The sequence below is a fragment of the Argiope bruennichi genome, chromosome 7 (assembly GCF_947563725.1).
Source record: "Argiope bruennichi chromosome 7, qqArgBrue1.1, whole genome shotgun sequence".
NCBI classification, from domain to species: domain Eukaryota; kingdom Metazoa; phylum Arthropoda; class Arachnida; order Araneae; family Araneidae; genus Argiope; species Argiope bruennichi.
In genome coordinates, this window is record NC_079157.1 from 133,701,230 (window position 1) to 133,721,485 (window position 20,256).

At 32.0% G+C, this 20,256-nt stretch overlaps 3 protein-coding genes across 3 annotated transcripts; 1 reads left to right on the forward strand and 2 right to left on the reverse strand.

Moving 5' to 3' along the window:
* Positions 1-3,461: 3,461 nt before the first annotated feature.
* On the reverse strand, positions 3,462-4,442 carry LOC129975590 (uncharacterized). Its single transcript, XM_056088653.1, has one exon. It carries the CDS (start codon positions 4,440-4,442, stop codon positions 3,462-3,464), a length of 981 nt encoding a protein of 326 aa, XP_055944628.1.
* Positions 4,443-4,619: 177 nt separating this feature from the next.
* Positions 4,620-6,265, reverse strand: LOC129975591 (uncharacterized). The gene is made up of 2 exons (XM_056088654.1): positions 5,983-6,265; positions 4,620-5,473 (listed from the first exon to the last, which is right to left on the reverse strand). Exons 1-2 carry the CDS (start codon positions 6,263-6,265, stop codon positions 4,620-4,622), a joined length of 1,137 nt encoding a protein of 378 aa, XP_055944629.1.
* A 5,017-nt stretch (positions 6,266-11,282) lies between these two features.
* On the forward strand, positions 11,283-12,221 carry LOC129975592 (uncharacterized). The gene has a single exon (XM_056088655.1). The coding sequence runs from the start codon at positions 11,283-11,285 to the stop codon at positions 12,219-12,221; it is 939 nt and encodes a 312-aa protein (XP_055944630.1).
* The last annotated feature ends 8,035 nt before the right edge of the window (positions 12,222-20,256 follow it).

Sequence of the window (20,256 nt, forward strand, 5' to 3'; positions counted from 1 at the left end):
AATTGCTTCGTAAGAAATTCTTTCTGAAAAAAATCAAACGACTGGCTTCCCAATTTTTCATTAAGCAAATAGCAAATGGTTTACATTCTCCACTTTTAAGAGAATACTCCAATAATAATCAAGAAATTAAATTAAGTACCAAAAACAAAAAATTCTATTTCGTTTATTCTCAAGAATTTAAACATACCTTCCAGTCAGATTATCACCTACCCTGAAATCCTATCGCCTAACTCTAATCACTTCAAAATTTTCCTTACGGATTTTAAATTTCAAAATAAAAATATAATAAAATTAAGTCTTTGATTGAAATTAATAACAATTTTAATGAATGCATTTGGAATTCCTTTCCTGCTCATTTTATTATTGATACTAATGCATCCAAAACACTCGAAAACATCTAAACACTCGAAAAGAGAAAACATTGGTTTTCTCTTTTTTCAAAAATTAATGTTTCTAATCCCTCTTGTCAATTCCCTTTTTACTGTAGAATGTTAGCTGAAGACTAGATGTTCTCGTCGTTCCTGGCAAAGAATGCCCGATTCTTACAGAGAGTTACTCTGCTCTTACATCCTTGAAAAATATCTCTATCCAGTCGCCAAAAGCTATTCAATGTATATCCAAAAATATCTTGTGGGTACCTGGTCACTCGAACATAATCTGGAACGAACTTGCAGATCGTTTAGCCGAAGAAGTTACAGAAAAAACACCTTGGATTGAATGGATCTCTTCTGCAGATATTATTTCAAACTTCAAAAAAGCTACGTATCAGATCACAATCAATAATTATTGAAACAGCAAGTATTTTATCTCCTTAGGAGACATTCCTATCATTCAAGTACTCTCTTCCTAGTCCAAAAATCGGAGAGAAGATGTTGTTTCGGCCAGACTAATCAGCAAAACAATTATAACACCAGGGCTTTTGAATAGTTTTAACCTCCAAAATGATCCCCTTTTTCATGAGTGTAATAGGATTAATGATATTGAACACATAATTCTTTCGTGCAAACAATGTACTTATTATAGAGACAAGCTGTGGACTTTTCTACAATTAGATAAACAAGATATCTCCTTCAAAAATGTTCTGCAAACAAAACCAGTTTCTCTTTAAGCAATGAAGCACTTCAGTATCCACTAACTTCATTGATCCCATTCTGTTGTGGCCTCTGTGAGTCTTTTACCATATCATCATTCCATGTTGCGTGAACTCTTCGCTTTGTTGAAGCCTGAACACAGATTGAATCGTATCAGCGAAACTTCTCCGTAACTGCTGACTGAAACTTCAGTTTGTTTGTGTGCGCTCTCTTGTATTTCTGGATGAAATTTCTTGCCTTCTACATCTAGAATAACAGAGGATAATAACCTTTGTTGCTATAAATCTGTTGTACCAGCATTCAGTAATACATAAACCGAAACTAACTTCAAATTACTAAAAAACGCTGGATCATCAGATTCTTTTGACTCGTAAAATAAGATAGGATCTTTTATCACGTGAACACGTTTAAATTAAGGGTAAATAATATCTTAATTACTTCAAAGATACATTTTACTGTTTCAAATGAAAAACTAGCATTTTGTATAACGAACACTTTTTAATCATGTTATTTACAAGTAAGAATTAGAAGTTGTAGTTGTTCTTTTAGGACAAGAAACTCTAGAGTTGAGTTGTCTCAGAAGAAGTGGAAGTGCTTTTCGTGACATACTCCCCACCTTGAGGTTCACCACACTGGAACTCAATTCTCAAAGAATAAATGTTCCAGAGATCCAAACGATGAGGAGCACGTAGAGTTCGACCATAGCGGTTGATTTGTCAAGGTTGGGAGGTGGGTAATAGTTCTTCCGGCGATACAGACATTGACGATGTCGCTTCCTGAGAGACGGGCACTGGTGCTGATGAATCACTCGGATTATGGTGCTCTCCTTCGTCACAAATGACAGGATCTTCAATTCCCTTGCAAAGTTCTCTGTAGATGGGAGAACTTACTTCAAGAGGATAGAGGCACTGTATAGGTCGAAGTAAGTCTCCTTGCTTAGTGCAAACTTTGACAAGACGCACTATTCCGTCTTTTCCTTTGATTAATTCGACCACTGATTCTTTTGGCCGTGGTTTCTAATAAAACTATATCTCCTATGGAAAAGAGGTAGCTATTTCTTGATTTTTTCGCATAACTTCTAAGCTGTCCAAGATACTCATACCGAAACCATTTTCTTAGATATTCACGAAGTTTCAATCTATAATCTTTTTTGCAAACTTGAAGATTCGATTTGATCCATATCTGGAGCTCCACCTTCTTTAAGGTCTCTCTGAAACATCGCTGGAGTCAGTGGTTGGAGTTCCAGGTCTTCAGAAACATAAGTTATTGGTCTGGAATTAATGACATTCTCACAATCGCAAAGGATTGTTGAAAGCTCTTCATATTTTAAGCAAGCCTTGCCGAGGACTTTTCTCAAGATGGTTTTCAGTAGACCAATCAATCTTTTCCAGAATACGCCTCACCATGGCGAGCTGGGCGGGATGAACTTCCACTGTATTCTTGACACAGATGTGTCGCTTTTGATTTTTTGCCAATCCACTCTTCTCAGAGCTTGATTGGATCCATGAAAATTAGAACCGTTATCAGTATAGATTTTAGAAGGTCTTCCTCTTCTTGCGATAAACCAACGTAAAGAGAGAAGGAATTTGTCAGTCCTAAGTGATGTTACTAATTCAAGATGTAATGTGCGGTAAACTGCACAGGTAAATAAAACACTCCATGATTTGCTTCCATCTCTCAAGAAGACTGGTCCAGCCAGATCTATTCGAGTGACTTCAAAACAAGAAGCATCCTTGATTCGATCGTCAGGCAGAGGAGCAAACATTACTTAAATATGTCTGGCATTGAATCTTTTGCAAATAACACATTTACGTATAACCTTTCTAATTGTTTTCCTGGCCTTCGAAATCCAATATTTTTCTCGAAGACTTGCAATTAACGTCTGAATACCACAGTGCAAAAGTTCTTTACGTTTAGATATAATCAAACTTGTAACAACAGGATGATCTGAAGGAAGAATTATTGGAAACTTGAAATCTTGAGTATCTTCTCGAAATGCTAACATGGTTTGCATTTTTAATAATCCATTTTGGTCAATAACATATTGGATATTTAGACCTTCGTTCTTACCAGAAACAAATGAAGTTTTTGGACAATCAACAAGATTTTTGTTTCTGCTTCCTTCAATTCGTCAGGAGTCAGTATATCTGTTACACGACAAGATTTTGCTAGTTTACTGTTTCTGCAAAACCTGATCATCCGTTCAGTAACTCGAATCAGCTTGTCAAATGACGAAAATCTTATTAAGAATTCCCTAATGTAATCTGACACAAACAGAGAAGTGACAACTGATTTTTTCTTTTCTGCATTGACGACATTCTTATCAGGGGATAAATTAGATATGGGCCACAATTCTTCTTCCTCTGTTAACTAGGCTGGACCTTCCCACCATCTTCGAGCTATCAAAGTATTAACTGAAGAGCCTCTCGAAGGTAAGTCAGTTGGGTTTAGATTTCCAGGTACATGATTCCACTGATTAGGTTCACTGCCCGATCTAATTTCCTTTACTCGGTTCATTACAAACGTTGCCAATTGCTCATCATTTTTAATCCAGCGCGAAAAGTTCATGGAATCTGACCAGTAATAAACAGGTATATCACGAAGTTCTTCTAAATCAATGCAAATAGTTTTGACAAACCTCAAGTCGATGCAACAACCCAATAGCTCCAATCTGGAAATTGAAATACTTTTTAGAGGTGCTATTCGTGATCTTGCTGCTACTAAATGACAAGTAACTCCTTGCTGGTTCACAGATCTTAAGAAAATGTAAGTAGCATAGGCTTGTTGACTAGCGTCACAAAATACATGCAAACTATGTTTTGAGTTCTTATGCCCCTGAATCCCTCTTGGTATTTCTAGTTTGTTTAACTGAAGTAACTGTCTGTTCCATTTTTGAAATTTATGAACAATTTCTTCTGGAAGAATGTCATCCCAATTAGCCTTAATTTTCCACGTTTCTTGGAGCAATGTTTTTGGAATTAAAGTTATGGGGGTAGTAATTCCCATAGGGTCAAATATTTTGTGACATTTTGAAAGAATATATCTCTTTATTACTTTCACAGATTCACTCTGCGTGTCGCTTCTGACATCAATTTTTAACGTGTCTCTTTCAATGTTCCAAAGAAGACCAAGAACTGGAAAGTTTTGTAACGGAGGAGAAGCATCTTGAGATTCATTACAATTGTCTTTTAAGGACTGAGAAGAATTGTGTTGGCAGCCACGTAAATCAAATTTTCCGAGAGCCCTGATTTTTGCGGATTCATTTATAAACTTTGTCAAGTCAGCTTCGCTTTTAACACTAGCCACACAATTGTCAACATACATAGATTTCTGTAGGTGTTGAGCTGTCATCTTGTAGCAATCAGAAGCTCCATCTAATAGGTGATTCAACGTCGCCCCTAAAATGAATGGACTTGATTTGATCCCAAACACTACACGGCAATGTCTGTAGATTTTGACATTATTTGAATCTCCATCTTGCCACCAAAGAAATCGCAGATAATCCTTGTAACTGTCATTCAGCTGAATCTATAGAAAAGCTTTGCATATATCGGCGATCACACCATACTTTCCAATACGAAACCTATTTATTAGGGATGAAATAAGTTCCACAAGGTTTGAACCTGTTACTAGGCAGTCATTTAAAGATGGGCTTCTTTTGGATTTTTCAGAACCATCGGAGACAGGTCTGATCCTTGTTGTTGAATTTTCTTTAATGACAGGTCGATGAGGAAGATAGTGACACTTAGAGTCCTTGAGATTTTCACTATTTAACTCTTCAATAATACCTTCTTTCTTCCAATCTTCAAAAACATTTTCATAGTCCTGTAGAATACCAAGATTTTTGATTCTATCAACTGCATTTTTCAATCTTTTCTCTGCAAGACTTTTGTTCGAAGGTAGAACAGGGTGATCTTCTAACCATGGTAATGAAACAACATATCTACCATCTCCATCTTGTTTAACAGAATTCAAAACCAGCTTTTCGGTTTCTTTCTCAATTTCTATTTTACCTTGTTTATCTGCAGAATCCAATATTCCAAGAGTGTCCAAACTCCAAAGATCACTAATGCTTTTGTTGTTCACATGTAAAGAGAGTACTGTCATGTAGCTGTCATTTTTCACTTCATTTTCTGATTTTCCCATAACAGTCCATCCAAGTAGCGTTTCCATTGCCACTAATCCGCAAGATAAATTCCCGATTTTTCCAGTAAACTGTTTATCGGCTATATCAACACCTATCAACAAATGCACTGAAGAGGTTGAATCATAGAGACAGGCTTCTTTGTCACTAAGAAATATTCCTTTTTCTTCAATTTCTTTAGTCCAAGGTCCAGATATCGCTTTTGATATATCTATAAATATTGTCTCTTGATCATAAGCTTCGAAAGAACAGTGGTAGTCCTTTTGGAAACTGCTTACATATAAAGGGTGGTCAAAAAAAAAACTTCCCCTATATATGAAACCCTAACGGCCTATCCGCTCAACCAATCGTACCAAAATTTCAGACATGGTTGTTTGAAGGTATGCGCTGGAGATTGTGATGATTCTAAAAACACAGGGTTCAAGGTTACGGTTACAGTAAGAGAATTTTGAAATTTTAGAATGGCAACACCCATTTTTCCCTTGCGCAAATTTCAATACGCTGATCAATTTGCGCAAGGAAAAAGTGGGTGTTGTCATTCGAAAATTTCAAAATTCTCTCACTGTAATCGTAACTGTGAGTTCTGCATTGTTTAGAATCATCACAATCTCCAGCGCATACCTTCAAACAACCATGTCTGAAATTTTGGTTCGATTGGTTGAGCGGATAGGCCGCTGGCGTTTCATATATAGGGGAAGTTTTTTTTTTGACCTCCCTGTACTTTGTATAAATGATGTTTCTACTTACTCTCTACACCACCAAAAAGATTGTGGATCATATCTTCAGCTCTAATTTGTTCATAACTCAATTTAGAAACAGCTTCTTTAGTTATGTATGATTTTTGGATGCGTGTGTCAATTAACGCTCTCACAGGAAAACTGCCACCATTACCGTAAAGATATACAACTAAAGTTTGCAGAAGAATATCAGCTGAACAAGTTGGGTTCACCGAAGTGTTGAATTTTTTCTTTGAATTTTCCATAGCTTTGTCGACTATTTTACCGGAACCAGTGGATTCAAAATGCTTCATTTCAGGGCACATAACATTAAAATGTTTTTTTTGACACTTGTACACTGCCTTACCATGCGTCCAGTCTTGAAACATCGATAACAGCATTGCTTCTTGGCCAGCAAAGTTGTTTTTTTTTTCTGTAAATCTAAATTCAAAGCAAGTTTGCAATTTTTACTTTCATGATTCTTTTCGTTGCAAAAAACACAATTAGTAGAGCTTTGACTTCCAGCAAAACGCCCGGCAGCCGTGTACATTGGTTTTTTCAATAAGTAAATTTTAGGACTGTCTTCAAAAGAAAACACTTTCATGGCCAGATTGATTCGTTCTTCTCCTTCTACTTCGTTTTTCAAAAACTGCATTAAATTTTCAAGTCGATATTCTTCTTTTTTATCACTGTAACTATTATTTCTTTGCCAAGCTCTGAGAACTTCCTCGGATAAACAAGATTCAACTAAAGAAAGAGCATAGCTGCATATTTTTCAATTGTTACTCCTAAACTTTCTAAAGCTCTAAGCTGTATCTCAATCCGATCGTACAAAGTAGGAAGTTTTACCTTTTGATCCCAAGAATGGGGTCAATTCATGTGACGTAAAAGTCACATGTCATGTACCTCTTGCGCATGGCATTTAAGTTTCATCCGCGCCGCTCTCGTCGATCAGTCTGCCATTAACGTTCTCCGCCGAGTATGAAGCGGATTTTTTTGTTTACATTTGAAGTTATAATTTTTGAGTCGTTTTCTTTCCTCTTATTATGTGTTAACAGAGGAAATACTGGTGTGCTGATGGATGGATGCTTTAATGCGAAACACAAGAGTGACTATCATGATAAAATGTTTTTTTTTTATTTTCCTTTCAACAATCCTGACTTGGGTTGATAGCTTTGGTATAGATTTTTTCAAGCTTTCGAAGTCGGAGATATGTTCCGATCATTTTGAAGAATTCCTTTAGTGTGTGTCCATTGATTAAATATAGCTGTTCCAGTAATTTGTTAGAAAAACTCTTCGAAGAAAAAGAAATCGGTAAGCGATTTGCCACCAAAAGCAATCAAACAAAATCATGAGTGCATTTCTAATTTACTTCATTCACATTTGATGAAATTTCTGATAATTTTGAATATGCTTAGAAGGTTTTCAAATGTTCACATGAGTATTACATTGCATTTTTTTACAAAATCTTATCTAAATTTAATCAATGTAAGTAAACAAACTCCTATTGCAAAAATAACAGCAGCTATAATGCTAAACTTAGGTGGAAGTGAATATTACTAGTTTTCTAATTACATTTGCAGATTTGTGATGGATTCAAAATGAATTTATATCAAATATCTTTTCTATTGTTAAAAAATGAAATATCAATAGTTTATTGTATTTAAACTGAAATTCACTGTTATCATAATATCCTGTTATAACACTGTGCACCTCAGTTATTTCTGTTTTAATAAATAAAGGTCTTTTCATTGAAAATCAATTTCCATATCAGAATTAATTATATAATTTTTATTCCCAACTTCATTGCTACATGCATGTTTCACTTTTTTTTTTTCTATTTCTTTAACATATCAATTTTGAATTATAAAATTCTGTGAAAGCATGAAAGTGTTTCTTTCAACTCCTCTTTATATCCTATTTAACTTCTCTCTCTCTCTCTCGTTGTGTATATATATATATATATATATATATATATATATATATATATATATATATATATATATATATATATATATATATATATATATATATATCATGACCTTATTCTTGTTTATTAATTCAATATAATTTTTATCAATGTAACTATAGCATTTAAAAAAATTTCATAAATGTTCTGCTTTAAAAGTATACTGTTCAACATTATGTTTTTATTAGTGATAAAAAAAACCTGTTCTTTAGTATCTAGGATATTTCTGTTGAATAAAATTGATTTCATCATTTACATTGATATTCTTGTCATACTGTGTTTATATTATTTCTAAGTGTCTAGAAAAATAAATGTTGATAAATAGTCAATAGGTTTTTTTTTTTTTTTTTTTTTTTAGTTTTTTGTATTAGTGAGTACATTGAAACATATATTTGATCATATTTTTTCAAATAATTATCACATATATTTTATATATATATCTCTCTTTCTATATATATATATATATATTTGTAATGTGTAAATAAAAATTATGAAAGCGTGATTTTGTTTGTTTTCCTTTAATGATTTCTACAAATTAAAATGAAATTATTTATTCATAAGTTGCATAGATTTAAAAAAAGGTATCCATACCTTTTACATTTCATAATTTGAAATTGTAAACATAATTTATTTAATATATACTAATTTAAGTTTCATGTTCTTTCTTCTAAGCAAACTGAAAACATCAAAGTCTCAATATTTATAAAAGTAATTACATAAGAAAAAAAATACAATAATTTCATTAGTAAGCTTTAAAATATTAACTTATCTAAGAGTAATAATTATTAAAAAAAAGAACTAACTGGGGGAACTATATTCCTAAAATTCAACATTCAATACTATTTAAATAATATGTAAAAAAGAACATATGTAATTTTTCAAAAACACTGCCATAGTCATTTGTCAAAATGTATCTTTCGGATAAAAAAATGGGGGCGGGGGGATATAGGAAAGAAAAGAATAAAGCGGCACCAAACGAATTAAAAAGCGATGTTAGTTAATTTTGCATAAACAATAATTCTATTAAAAATACTAATTAAAATTTTAATATAAGAAATAAAATTATATAACTAAGAAAATTTGGAGAAAATAATTCAAAATAATATCTTTAAAAAAAGTCAGGAGTTTTTAATAATTGATCGGCTAGCTTAATATTTACTAAACAATGTCAACAACAATGTAAACAGTGTCAACGTTATCGGCAGACATCACAACATGCGCAGAACGGTTGAAAAGTGAACAGAAGCGGTTTGTTTGGTACCTGACACGTGACCATGAATTGACCCCATTCATAGAAATTGTTAACTTCAAATGTTCCCGAACATAGAATTCGACAAGTAAGTCATCTCGTCCAAATCGTGATTTTAACGAGTCGATTGCTTTTTGATAATTTTCCTTTGAAGACGGAAAACTTTCAACTAACTCTCTAGCTCTAGTAGAAGGCAATGTAGCTTGTATCAAATATTGAAGTTTATCAGCCTCGTCAATATTTGGGTCACTATCATCAGTTTTACTAAACTGATCCCAAAATGGCAACCAGTCTTTGATTTCACCACCAAACTTTTTTTGTAACGTGTTTTACCAGTGACGGTAACTTAAATTTTCTTTTAGAAATACTCTGAACAGAACTAGAGTCATCACTTTCTTCACAGCTATTACTTTTGTTTTTAAAAATAATGTTGATTCGCTTAAATTTCTTGTTATATTCATTTGCAGCAAAAGTTTCAGCATCCAAGTGTCTGATCTCGTTTCTGTTTCAAGCAACATTAAATTCATAATGTCATCATTTAGTACACAATATTCGTTATACTTTTCGCCAAGTAGGTCAAAATCGGCCAATAAATCAAAATTGTCCGTTAAATTGGCACCATCTTTAGAAATTAGATCATTAATAGTGTTATATAAACGTGTAAATGCTGAACGTGCAACAGTTCCTTTCTTTTTAAAATTTTCCATTTTTATCTTAAACAAATTCAAAGCACAATAAATCACTTAAAGTAAAATTCAAAATTCACTTGCCTTTTTCTCACTTATTATCCACATCAAATTATACAAGTCCTGTCGCGGACGCCATTAGTTATGTTGTACCAGCTGTAGCGTGAATCACGACCTTTGTAATACAAGGCCTCACAACTCCCAACGCTTTCAGCCAGTGACGTCATGAGGTTGGATGAATTCTGTAGAAAACGGTAGTCGTTATCGTAGTGAAGAACTGTAAATGTGTTATTCGCTTTGTTTGAAAGTTTTCTGATCTTTTTGCATATTAATTTTAATTTATTGTAATGAAGATGCCTAGTGCATGCTGTGTTCCCAATTCTAAAAGTAATTACACAAAAAATAGCTCCAATGTTTCTGTATTTTCGTTTCCAAACGATGAAAACACTACAAGAGCATGGATTTCTGCATTAAAGCGGAACGATTTCGTACCTACTAAATATAGTAAGGTAAGTTTGATTTTTTGTACAATTTTTAGTTAATTCTTTTGAAATGCAAAACATTTAAAATTATGTATAACTTCCATTTATCTTCTGTCATTTTTGTTTGCTCTACATTTAGTTGCTTGTGCTTCCAATTACTTTGGTATTGTTTGCATGAGCTAAATAAAAAACTTCTTTGTTTTATTGTTACTTCTCATAGTCTTTTTTTTATTTGTTCCTAATATTTAAAATGTTTTGTTTTTGTATCTTTTTACTTTATACTCCATACATATTTTTTTAAATCTAATTTAGGCCTAATATTTGTTGCTAACATTTAGGTATGTGCTAAACATTTTCAAGAAAATCAGTTTTCAACAGTTAGAGAAGAGTTTAATACCAGTACGGGAGAACTTATTCAAGTACCACTAGAGTGTAAAAGGCAATTTTTTTTAGAAATGTTTAATAATTATTACCAAAATCTTACAAAGTACTTAAGTGATTTATTGTTATTTTGCTCTTATAAAAAAAAGTTTAAAATCATCTAATGAATAATAAAACTTGGCTAAATTCTAGAGACGGGTACCGCCAAGTTTGGCGCCAAATTTTAAAGCTAAAGTTGCCAATATGGCAACCCCTCTACGCTTCCAATGTATGACAACCCTGTTAAGAGAATGGGGTGATATCGGTGATGTAATTATTAACTAATCAGATTTGAATTGACTTTGAATAGCAACCAATTAGGTATAAATGCAGCTTTTCGCGGGGAATTTTTAATTTCTGTTGCTCCTCAAGTCTTGTATCGTATTTTTTCATTTCTCTCTTCGATTTCTCTTGTGGTGGCAGCTTTTCGTGGGAAATCTTTCCGAAGATTGGATTTATTCTGCTCCCCAAGTCTTGTTAAGTATTTTTTTTTCTTACTTTCTTCGATTTTTCATGTGGTGCAAAATGGCTGGTATGAATGTGACATATGAGGAATCCCTTAAATTGAGGTTTTTTTTCGATTTAGAACGTTTGGGAGCGAAAGCGTGTGTTGAATGGTGCATGAAAATGGGTTTAATTGCTGATGGTCGGAAGTGTGCTGAATGCGGGCAGGATATGATTTTAACAGAAAGGAAAGATCGGGGAGATGGGGTTAATTGGGTTTGTAGAAGGGAAGGGCATTATTGCAAATTAAGTATTCAGGCTAATTCATGGTTTGAAAATTCTCGGATGGATCTGTCGAAAGTTTTATTGGCGACGGCCATGTGGGTGAAGGGTTGTACCCATTCATTTATTATGGAAGAGGCCGATATCGCCAGGCAAACCACGACAGACTGGATGAGTTTTTGTAGGGAGGTATGTGCTTGCATGCTTGTGAATGAAAGTGTTACACTTGGGGGGCCGGGTAAAATTGTTGAGATTGACGAATCAAAATTTGGGAAACGAAAGTATAATAAGGGAAAGAGGGTTGAGGGTGCATGGGTTTTTGGGGGTGTTGAAAGGTATTCGAACAAATGTTTTATGGTTGTGGTACCGGATCGAACACGTGAAACTTTGATTTCGGTACTGAAAGAATGGGTTATTCCGGGTTCCACAGTAATGTCTGACTGCTGGAAGGCGTACGATAGTCTTTCAGACGAGGCATTTGTGCACCTGACAGTCAATCATAGTCTTACATTTAAGGACCCGGATACAGGTGCCCACACGAATTCAATCGAGGGGACTTGGGGAGCATGTAAGAGATCTCTAAAAGGAACGAGAAAAGTGAAAGACGGTATGGACGGCTATTTAGCAGAATATATTTGGAGGCGGTGTCACCGCTCCGGGGTTAAATCTATTACCCGGCAGTTCTTTGAATCAATCATAAAAGTGTACCCGCCTGAAAAAGAAATTGAAAAGGAGTAATAGCTGCCATACCGACGAAATTCACATGGTTAAATCGGGTGAGTTGAAAAAAATTGTATTTTTATTTTTGTGCATTTTTTTAAATTTAACACTGTTCAAATTGTGCAATTTTTAATTATTTTTAATTTTTGTAAATAGTATTGAGAAACTTTTATTTTTAATTTTTATTATACTTTTTATACTAATTATTTTAAATTTTTATAAATAGTTCTTTTTGTATACTTCATGCCAAATTTGTATACTTCATGCAAAAAGAGGAGATAGAAAAAATCAACACTTTTTCTGATTTAATTTTAAAATTTAAAAACTTTAAATCAAATACATAGATTATAATTCAAAAAACAAACAAAACAATTTTTATTTGTCTAGACACTTCTCAAGCTCCTAAGGTAAGTCATTCTTTATTAATTTCTTCCAAATTAGAAGTAATTTGTAAATTTGTATTTTAACTTATTTAATATTATAATTATTTTCATTTGTCTGTGTGAAATTTAAAGTAAAGTTGAAAAACAAAATATATTTTGTTATTGTCCCTCTGTAAATAAAATGTTATGATTCAAATAGTGTGTGATTTTTTTTATTTGTGTTTTCTTTTACAGTTTCTACAGATTGAATTGAAATTAATTATAAATGCATTGAAATGTAAAATCAGATATAATAAAAGTTAGTTTATTAAATTATATGAATTACTAATATATTAAATGAAAACAATTCTTAATGTTTTTTCATGTACAAGCTGTGAAAGTAATTCTTTTTTATCAACAGAATTAGTTGGTGTAAAATTTAAATTTTATATTAAATACATTAATATTTTATTTGAAAGTTCATAAGTAATTTGAGAAGTAAACAATTACATGTTAACTTATAAAATACATGTATTACCTGTCACTACAATAAAAAAATCATCAAAAGATTTAAAAAGTATTAGATTAATTTAATTTTAAGCTTTAAAAATATTTTCAGGGAAAAAAACAAAACGATTTTTAATAAAATAAAAAAAAATCTCCATTAAAACAAGAAAAACTAACAATAATACTCCAATGTATATATTTAATAAATTTACATTGTGATTTAAATGTTATTAAATGAAATGTGAATGTTATTAAATGGTCAATAAGCTATAGAGGACCTTAAGGTTTTCTATCATGCCGTTTCTTTTATTCACTCAGGGAAAAAATAAATAATTTTGAATTTTATGAAAGCTAAATGTCTTAATATTAATAATGTTATTTTTAAGTGAATTTAAAATATACCCAAACATCAAGAAGAAAGTGGGATTTTGCTCATGGCAGCCAATCATCCTACCCGTGTGACGTCACAAATAAGTTGTGAGGCCTTGTTTTACGAAGGTCGTGGCAGGGTCCAAGTGAATTGTGGGAGCTGTGGTCAAAGACATCATGCTGTGATGTGCCCTGATAGAAAGACCGTTGAGTCTTCTAATTCTCAAGAAGCAACGGGCAGTTCAATCAATTTTGGACAGTTTAATACATTGGCCAGTCCCACATGTTCTACAAGTGCATTTCTACAGACCCTGGTCGTGGTTCTTCGGGGAGAAACACAGGATTTTGCTGTAAGAGCCCTCATAGACACTGGAAGTCAGAAATCTTATATTACGAAAGAAGCTGCTGAGAAAATGAAGTATACTGCATTAAAAGAAAAGGGCACACGCATAAAAAAAAGGGCATATAAAAGGGCACACGCTGACTGAATGCATGATTAGAAAACGGTCCTAATTTAATTGAACTTGTTCCTTCCGTACTGAATCGTTTCCGGAAATTTCCTGTTGGAATAGCATCAGACACTGAGAAGGCATTTCTTCAGATCGGAATCAGAAAGAGGGATAAAGATTGTCTGCGATTTTTATGAAAAACCAAAGACAAGGGAATGAAAATCTACAGACATCGTCAAGTCGTGTTGGGTGTCACCTGCAGTCCATTCCTTTTAGCGGCAGCTTTGGATTACCATCTGGAAAAAGCCCCTGAAGAGCTCTTGAATACTGCGGAAATTTTGAAGAATTCATTTTATGTGGATAATTGTGTCTGCAGTTTGAAGAATATAGATGAAGCAGATAAATTTATAGTTGAATCGCAAGCGTTGATGTCTTTAGAAAAATTCAATCTACGAGGCTGTCAATCAAATGCTTCACTTGAAATTATCGATCAACCCGACAAACAACAAACTGTACCCTTATTGTGCCTAAACTGGGACCTAAAACAAGATATTCTGTCTTGCATCATAAACTGTCAGAAAGATGAAAACCTGGTTCTTACTAAAAGAAGTCTGCCTTCTTTGGCTCAGAGTATATTTGGCCCTGTGGATATATCTTCTCTCGTAACCATCATTCCAAAGTTTATGCTTCAAGAATCCTGGAATCTTGGACTTAAACGGGATGATGCACTGCCAGAAGATCTATCAAAACGATTTTGGAACTGGCTGAAGGGTATAAAGAATCTTTCAGAGGTCAAAATATATCGGTGGATGAAACTGAGTCAAGGTGAAGAAGAAACTATCAGTCTTTTTTTTTTTTGTGATGCAAGTGCTAAAGCGTATGCCACTTGTATTTTCCTAAGAGTGGAGGTTCGTGATGAAGTGTTTTTTTTTTTAGCTTTGTTCAATCTCGAGCTAGAGTCTCGCCTTTAAAGAACTTTACGATCCACCTTGAACTTCTATCCTCGCTGTCAACGGAAAATTTCATACTAGCGCTAAGGACTTTTATTGCATGAAGTGGACGATCTTCAGTAATATACTCGGATAATGGAACAAGTAGACTATTTCATTGTATTAACTGGCAACAAGTAGTAGAAGAAGGGAAAAAGAAGGAAATCATTTGGAAATTTATACCACCATCTGCTCCATGGTGGGGAGGATGGTGGGAGCGCCTTATTGCAATAGTAAAAGACCTTCTGAAGAAAGTTCTAGGCCGAGCATGCCTGAATTACGAAGAATTGAATACAATTTTATGCGATTGCGAAGACATCGTAAATTTAAGACCCATTACCTACGTTTCAGAACACGGTGATTTGGAATCTATAACACTATCTTCATTCCTCAGAAAACGTAAGAGAAATGGAATTCCAGATCTTGACCACTTGGAACTATCTCCTGAGTATCTTCGCAAGCTGCGGCTGTATAGGTGTAAACTGCAAGAAGATCTCAGAAATCGATTCGAATACTTGGTGCAGTTGAGGCAACAAACTAAGAAAATGATAAAAACCCACAATTTCAAAGTGGGAGAAGTAGTTATTGTCGAAGTAACTGATCAAAAACGTCTGAATTGGCCTCTGGGGAAAATAACAGAAATATTCCCTTGTAAGGACGGTTCAGTTCGCCTTGTGAAAGTAAAAACGAAGAATGGCGAATTTCTGAGACCTGTACAGCGTCTCTACGCACTTGAGGTTCAAACGCCTTCAGTAGAGAATCTACTTGAGAACAGAGCATCTGAAATTGAAGATGAAGCAGTACAACAGCAATATGTTGAACGTCTTGAGAAGCTACCATAATCGGACAAAACGTCTCTACCAAATCTAAATATCATGAAAACCCGTTTCAGCCGTAAGATTCAAGCTCCCAAACGACTGGACCTGTGAACTGTTTGGACTAAAGAACAGTTTGAGTTTTCTTGAAAAGAAAAACCCAAAAGGTGGGAGTGTAGCGTGAATCCGCAATCTTCGACGAAGCGAGTAACAACTCAACTCCGTATTGAAAACAAAATGACTTGGAATTAAAAACTTGATAAACTGAACAACGTTGTGATGAGCAGCTGAAAAGATTCTGAACTATTTTCTTTCGGAAATGCAGTCATTTAAACCTAATATGTATATAGAATAACTTGTCCTCTCGTAGAAATAAATGTTATAGTTTATTTTTTCAAGGACAGTAGTTTTTTCAATCACAGTAAAAGAACCCGTGTACGATAGGCGAGTACACGACACCAGCATTCAGTAATACATAAACCGAAACTAACTTCAAATTACTAAAAGAGCTGGATCATCAGATTCTTTTGACTCGTAAAATAAGATAGGATCTTTTATCACTTGGGAACACGTTTAAATTAAGGGTAAATAATATCTTAATTACTTCAAAGATACCTTTACTCTTTCAAATGAAAAACGCGCATTTGTATAACGAACACTCTTTATTCACATTATTTACAAGTAAGAATTACGGCCGTATTCACCAACCGTTGTTAAACATCAGCTGATGATTAAACGCTGATCAGCAGTCAAATCGGTATTCACCACACCAAATCGGTTGACGATTTCCCCCAGTTTTGCCCCATTTTTTTGATTCACGGACTTCCGATGATCAAAATTTGATCAACGGTTTTCCGCATGCGCAGTTCTCAAGAAGGACAACTGTTACATTAGTTTTCAAACAAACATGGAGGATTTAGATGCATTGGAATTATTGCAGTTGATATCAGATTGGAGGTGAATAATTTACACTGACAGAGTTTCTGATGTGGATTTGTTAGATGAATGTGATTTTGTTTCCAATGCATTTTATCTTTGAGAAGGAGAAATTAAGCACCAATATCTTACGAAACAGTGCTGTAACTACTGAAGAGAAATTGTGTATTGCCTTACGTTTCTTTGCTTCAGGAAGTCATCAACAAATAATTGGTGATTTCAATCAAACTAGCCAGTCATCATGTTGCCGGGCTATAAATGAAGTATCTAGATGTATAGCTGAAATGAGGCCAAGATTCATTTACCTACCAAATAATGAATCTGAGCGACTTGAGGTATGTTTACATTTATCCCTTTTACATCGTTCATATGGGAATCCCTTTTTATTGTTATTATATCCGAGTTGATTTTTGATTATTATTTTCTGGAATTAAAATTAGAATCTGTCATTTGTATAATTCCGTGAACATTCAAATTTTTGAAGCAAAGGAATTATAATTAAAAGAATTTTCTAAACTTATTAATACCTTTTAGAAAACTCAAGTTTAGTACGATTATACTGTTTTTTGTCAATACTGTTTTACAGTTTTTTGTTCCTTAAAATGCTTCCATTAAAAACATTTTATTGCATATTTTCTATTTGGTTAATCTAATGACTTGCTAATAAAATAAGTTATTTCATATCTATACATATTCATATCATTTGTGTAGTCTTATAGTTTTTTTAATTATGTTATTATGGCGATATAAGTTATTAAAAATTGATAATGTATGTATGTAATTTTTTTTCAAATCATTTTTAATTAACTTTTAATATTACTTTTATAACTAGAATTCATCTGTAACAGTGTTTGCATTTGTTATGCTATAAGAAAATTTTCCCATTCTTTACATAGACAGTGTACATGTTAATCAATTTTAACCTTGCTCCTTTTATTTTTCAATTTTGTAAATCTGTGAAAATATAATAAAGAATTCAAGTATTAAAGATTATTTGCAATATAAACTTAACATTTTAATTAGGCTTTATTCCATATTGAAAAATCTTATTCTTCTACCCCTACCATTATACCACTGTATATCAAGGATTATGGCAGATTTTTGTATGAATAAAGCAAGAAGGGTTTTTGAGAAACAACCACCTAAATAATAAATATGTTTTCGTTGAACAAATAATATTTTAAGATTAGGAAAAAAAATATTCTTTCTGTAGAATATTTTCCAAAGTTATCTGAAATCACTTACAAATATTTTAGAATGCACATTTCTAGTGATTGAGAATAGAATATCTTATATCTTTTATATATATATATATATATATATATATATATATATATATATATATATATATATATATATATATATATATATATATAAAGTTTTAAAAAGTACTGTATAAATGAATTCTAAATTTAGTTACAAAAAATGGAATTTTTGACTTATATCAAATATTATAATATTTAAAATATTTAATATTATAATCAAATAAATTATAATATTTGTGTTTATACTATCAATTTTTAAGTATGTCATGTAAGTATTATTGTTAAATTAGCAATTTTTTTCCTTAGTTATTTATAATATTATAATTAATTCTTATTTCACATTTCTCAGATTAAAGACTTGCAAAGATGTGGAAGAAATAAGGAACAGCCTTTTCCTCCTGAAAAAAAAAAAAGAAAAGAAAAGAAAGAAAGAAAGAAATAAAAGCAACAAACAAAAAAATCTTTTTCATCTGTCTGGTGATGATTATACAGGATTGCTTTTTGTATTTTTGAAACTTTCCTGTATGACTCATTTCCATGATTGTACACTGTTTTCACATGGGTATATAAGGTTTTTTTTTTTTTTTTTTTTTTTTAAGTAAATTGATTTTTTATGTTATTATTTATTTTATAGAAAAAGAATTATTGCAGTTTTTATTATGATTAATAATTAAAAATTTAAAGATATTACTTTTGTTACTTATAAATTGTGTGATATAATAATGTGCTTAGTCACTCAATATAGCTAATCTTTTTTACAATATCAGTTTACTTCAGCTTTAATCTTCAACAATGTGTATAAAATTAACATTTTTTAAAGAAATCAAATTTTGACCTTTGTTATCTGCTGAAAATGATTCCCAATTTTTATTAATGTTTTCCTTCTCATTACATAACAAATTTTAACATTATTTCTAATGTATTCTCTACCTGATTATTTTTTGAATTTATCTGTATAGAAATGACTAAATAATTACTTATTCCCATCTTTGAAAATCAAATGTATTTTTAATTTGATGTTGTTCTTTTTATGATTTATAGAAAATGACATGCATGTATGGCTCATATCAGTGTAGTTATTTTTTAGTGGTTTTATGTGCTCATTATCTTATTACAATATGTATATGTATTAGAGAAATAAAAAGACACATCTAGAAGAATTTTGTATTAAGAATCAGCATTAATGTTGCACCTCTATTGACACTTTCTTGTAATTCTTGTAGAAGAATTTTGAATTAATAATCAGCATGAATGTTATATTTTAAAGTACCTTTAATGGAACTTTGTTTTAATGCTTGTAGAAGCTGTAACTTCTCTGTCAGAATTTTCTTTTGTAATTCATATATGTTACTTTTCGAGTCAAATTTGAATAAAATAGATTTTTGTATACAGAAGTCCTTTTTTAATTTTGCATATTTTAAGACATTCTGAGAAGTGTGTGAAAAACAAAGAAAATAGATTAATTGGGATTTGAAAATTTTGGAATTTGAAAAACAAGTATAGATAATAACTTATCCGAGTTAATTCAAATTTCTACAAATTATGATGCAAATATAAAATTTTAAAAAAGAGGTTTTTATTTTAAAAATTCAACTTAACTTAACTGACATTTTAATGTAACCTATTAGAATAATATTTAGGATGATTTCAAGAAAAAAAAATTTTGTGAAAAATTCTTTTACTTTTTTGAAACATTTCAATTTGGATCATCTTTCATCAAATTTAAATATAGAAAGAGATTCCTTGTTTAAATACACAAGATCCTGAGTTGAAAAATTTGACAATTAAACAAAGGAAATTATGCTGACTTAACAGTATTTAGTTAGATGTTGTGCTCATAGGTTTATGATTTCCGGAAGTAATGATTGTCATGAAGATATGAATAATTAAAAACATCATTGGAAATTAATATAATAAAGTGACAGATATTATTCAAGTATGAGTAGAAACTAAATGTTAAAATATCAAAAAATTAATAACTTTTTTGGTACAAAATCCTGGGAATAAAAAAAAAAAGAAAAAGGCAAAAACTTGTTGAATCAAATGGAATTTCACATTTACTTGAAAGAATTAAAATATCATTACTAGTTTCTGACAGGCTAATCAAGTTAACCTGTGTTGCTTTTTGATTAAGTTTGAATCATCAAGCAGAAAGTGTTAAAAAATGTATTGTTAATTGTAGATGTTTTGCCACTCAATTTATTTGAACAAAAGTGAATGCTTATGATGTGCAAATTAATCATTTATTTCATTCAGGGATATCAATTCTAAAATAAGTATGGTTTTCATCAATATTTACATTATTTTTATACTGATTTGTAATGTCAAGTACATGTTGTCAAGCTAACAATTAGCCCATTC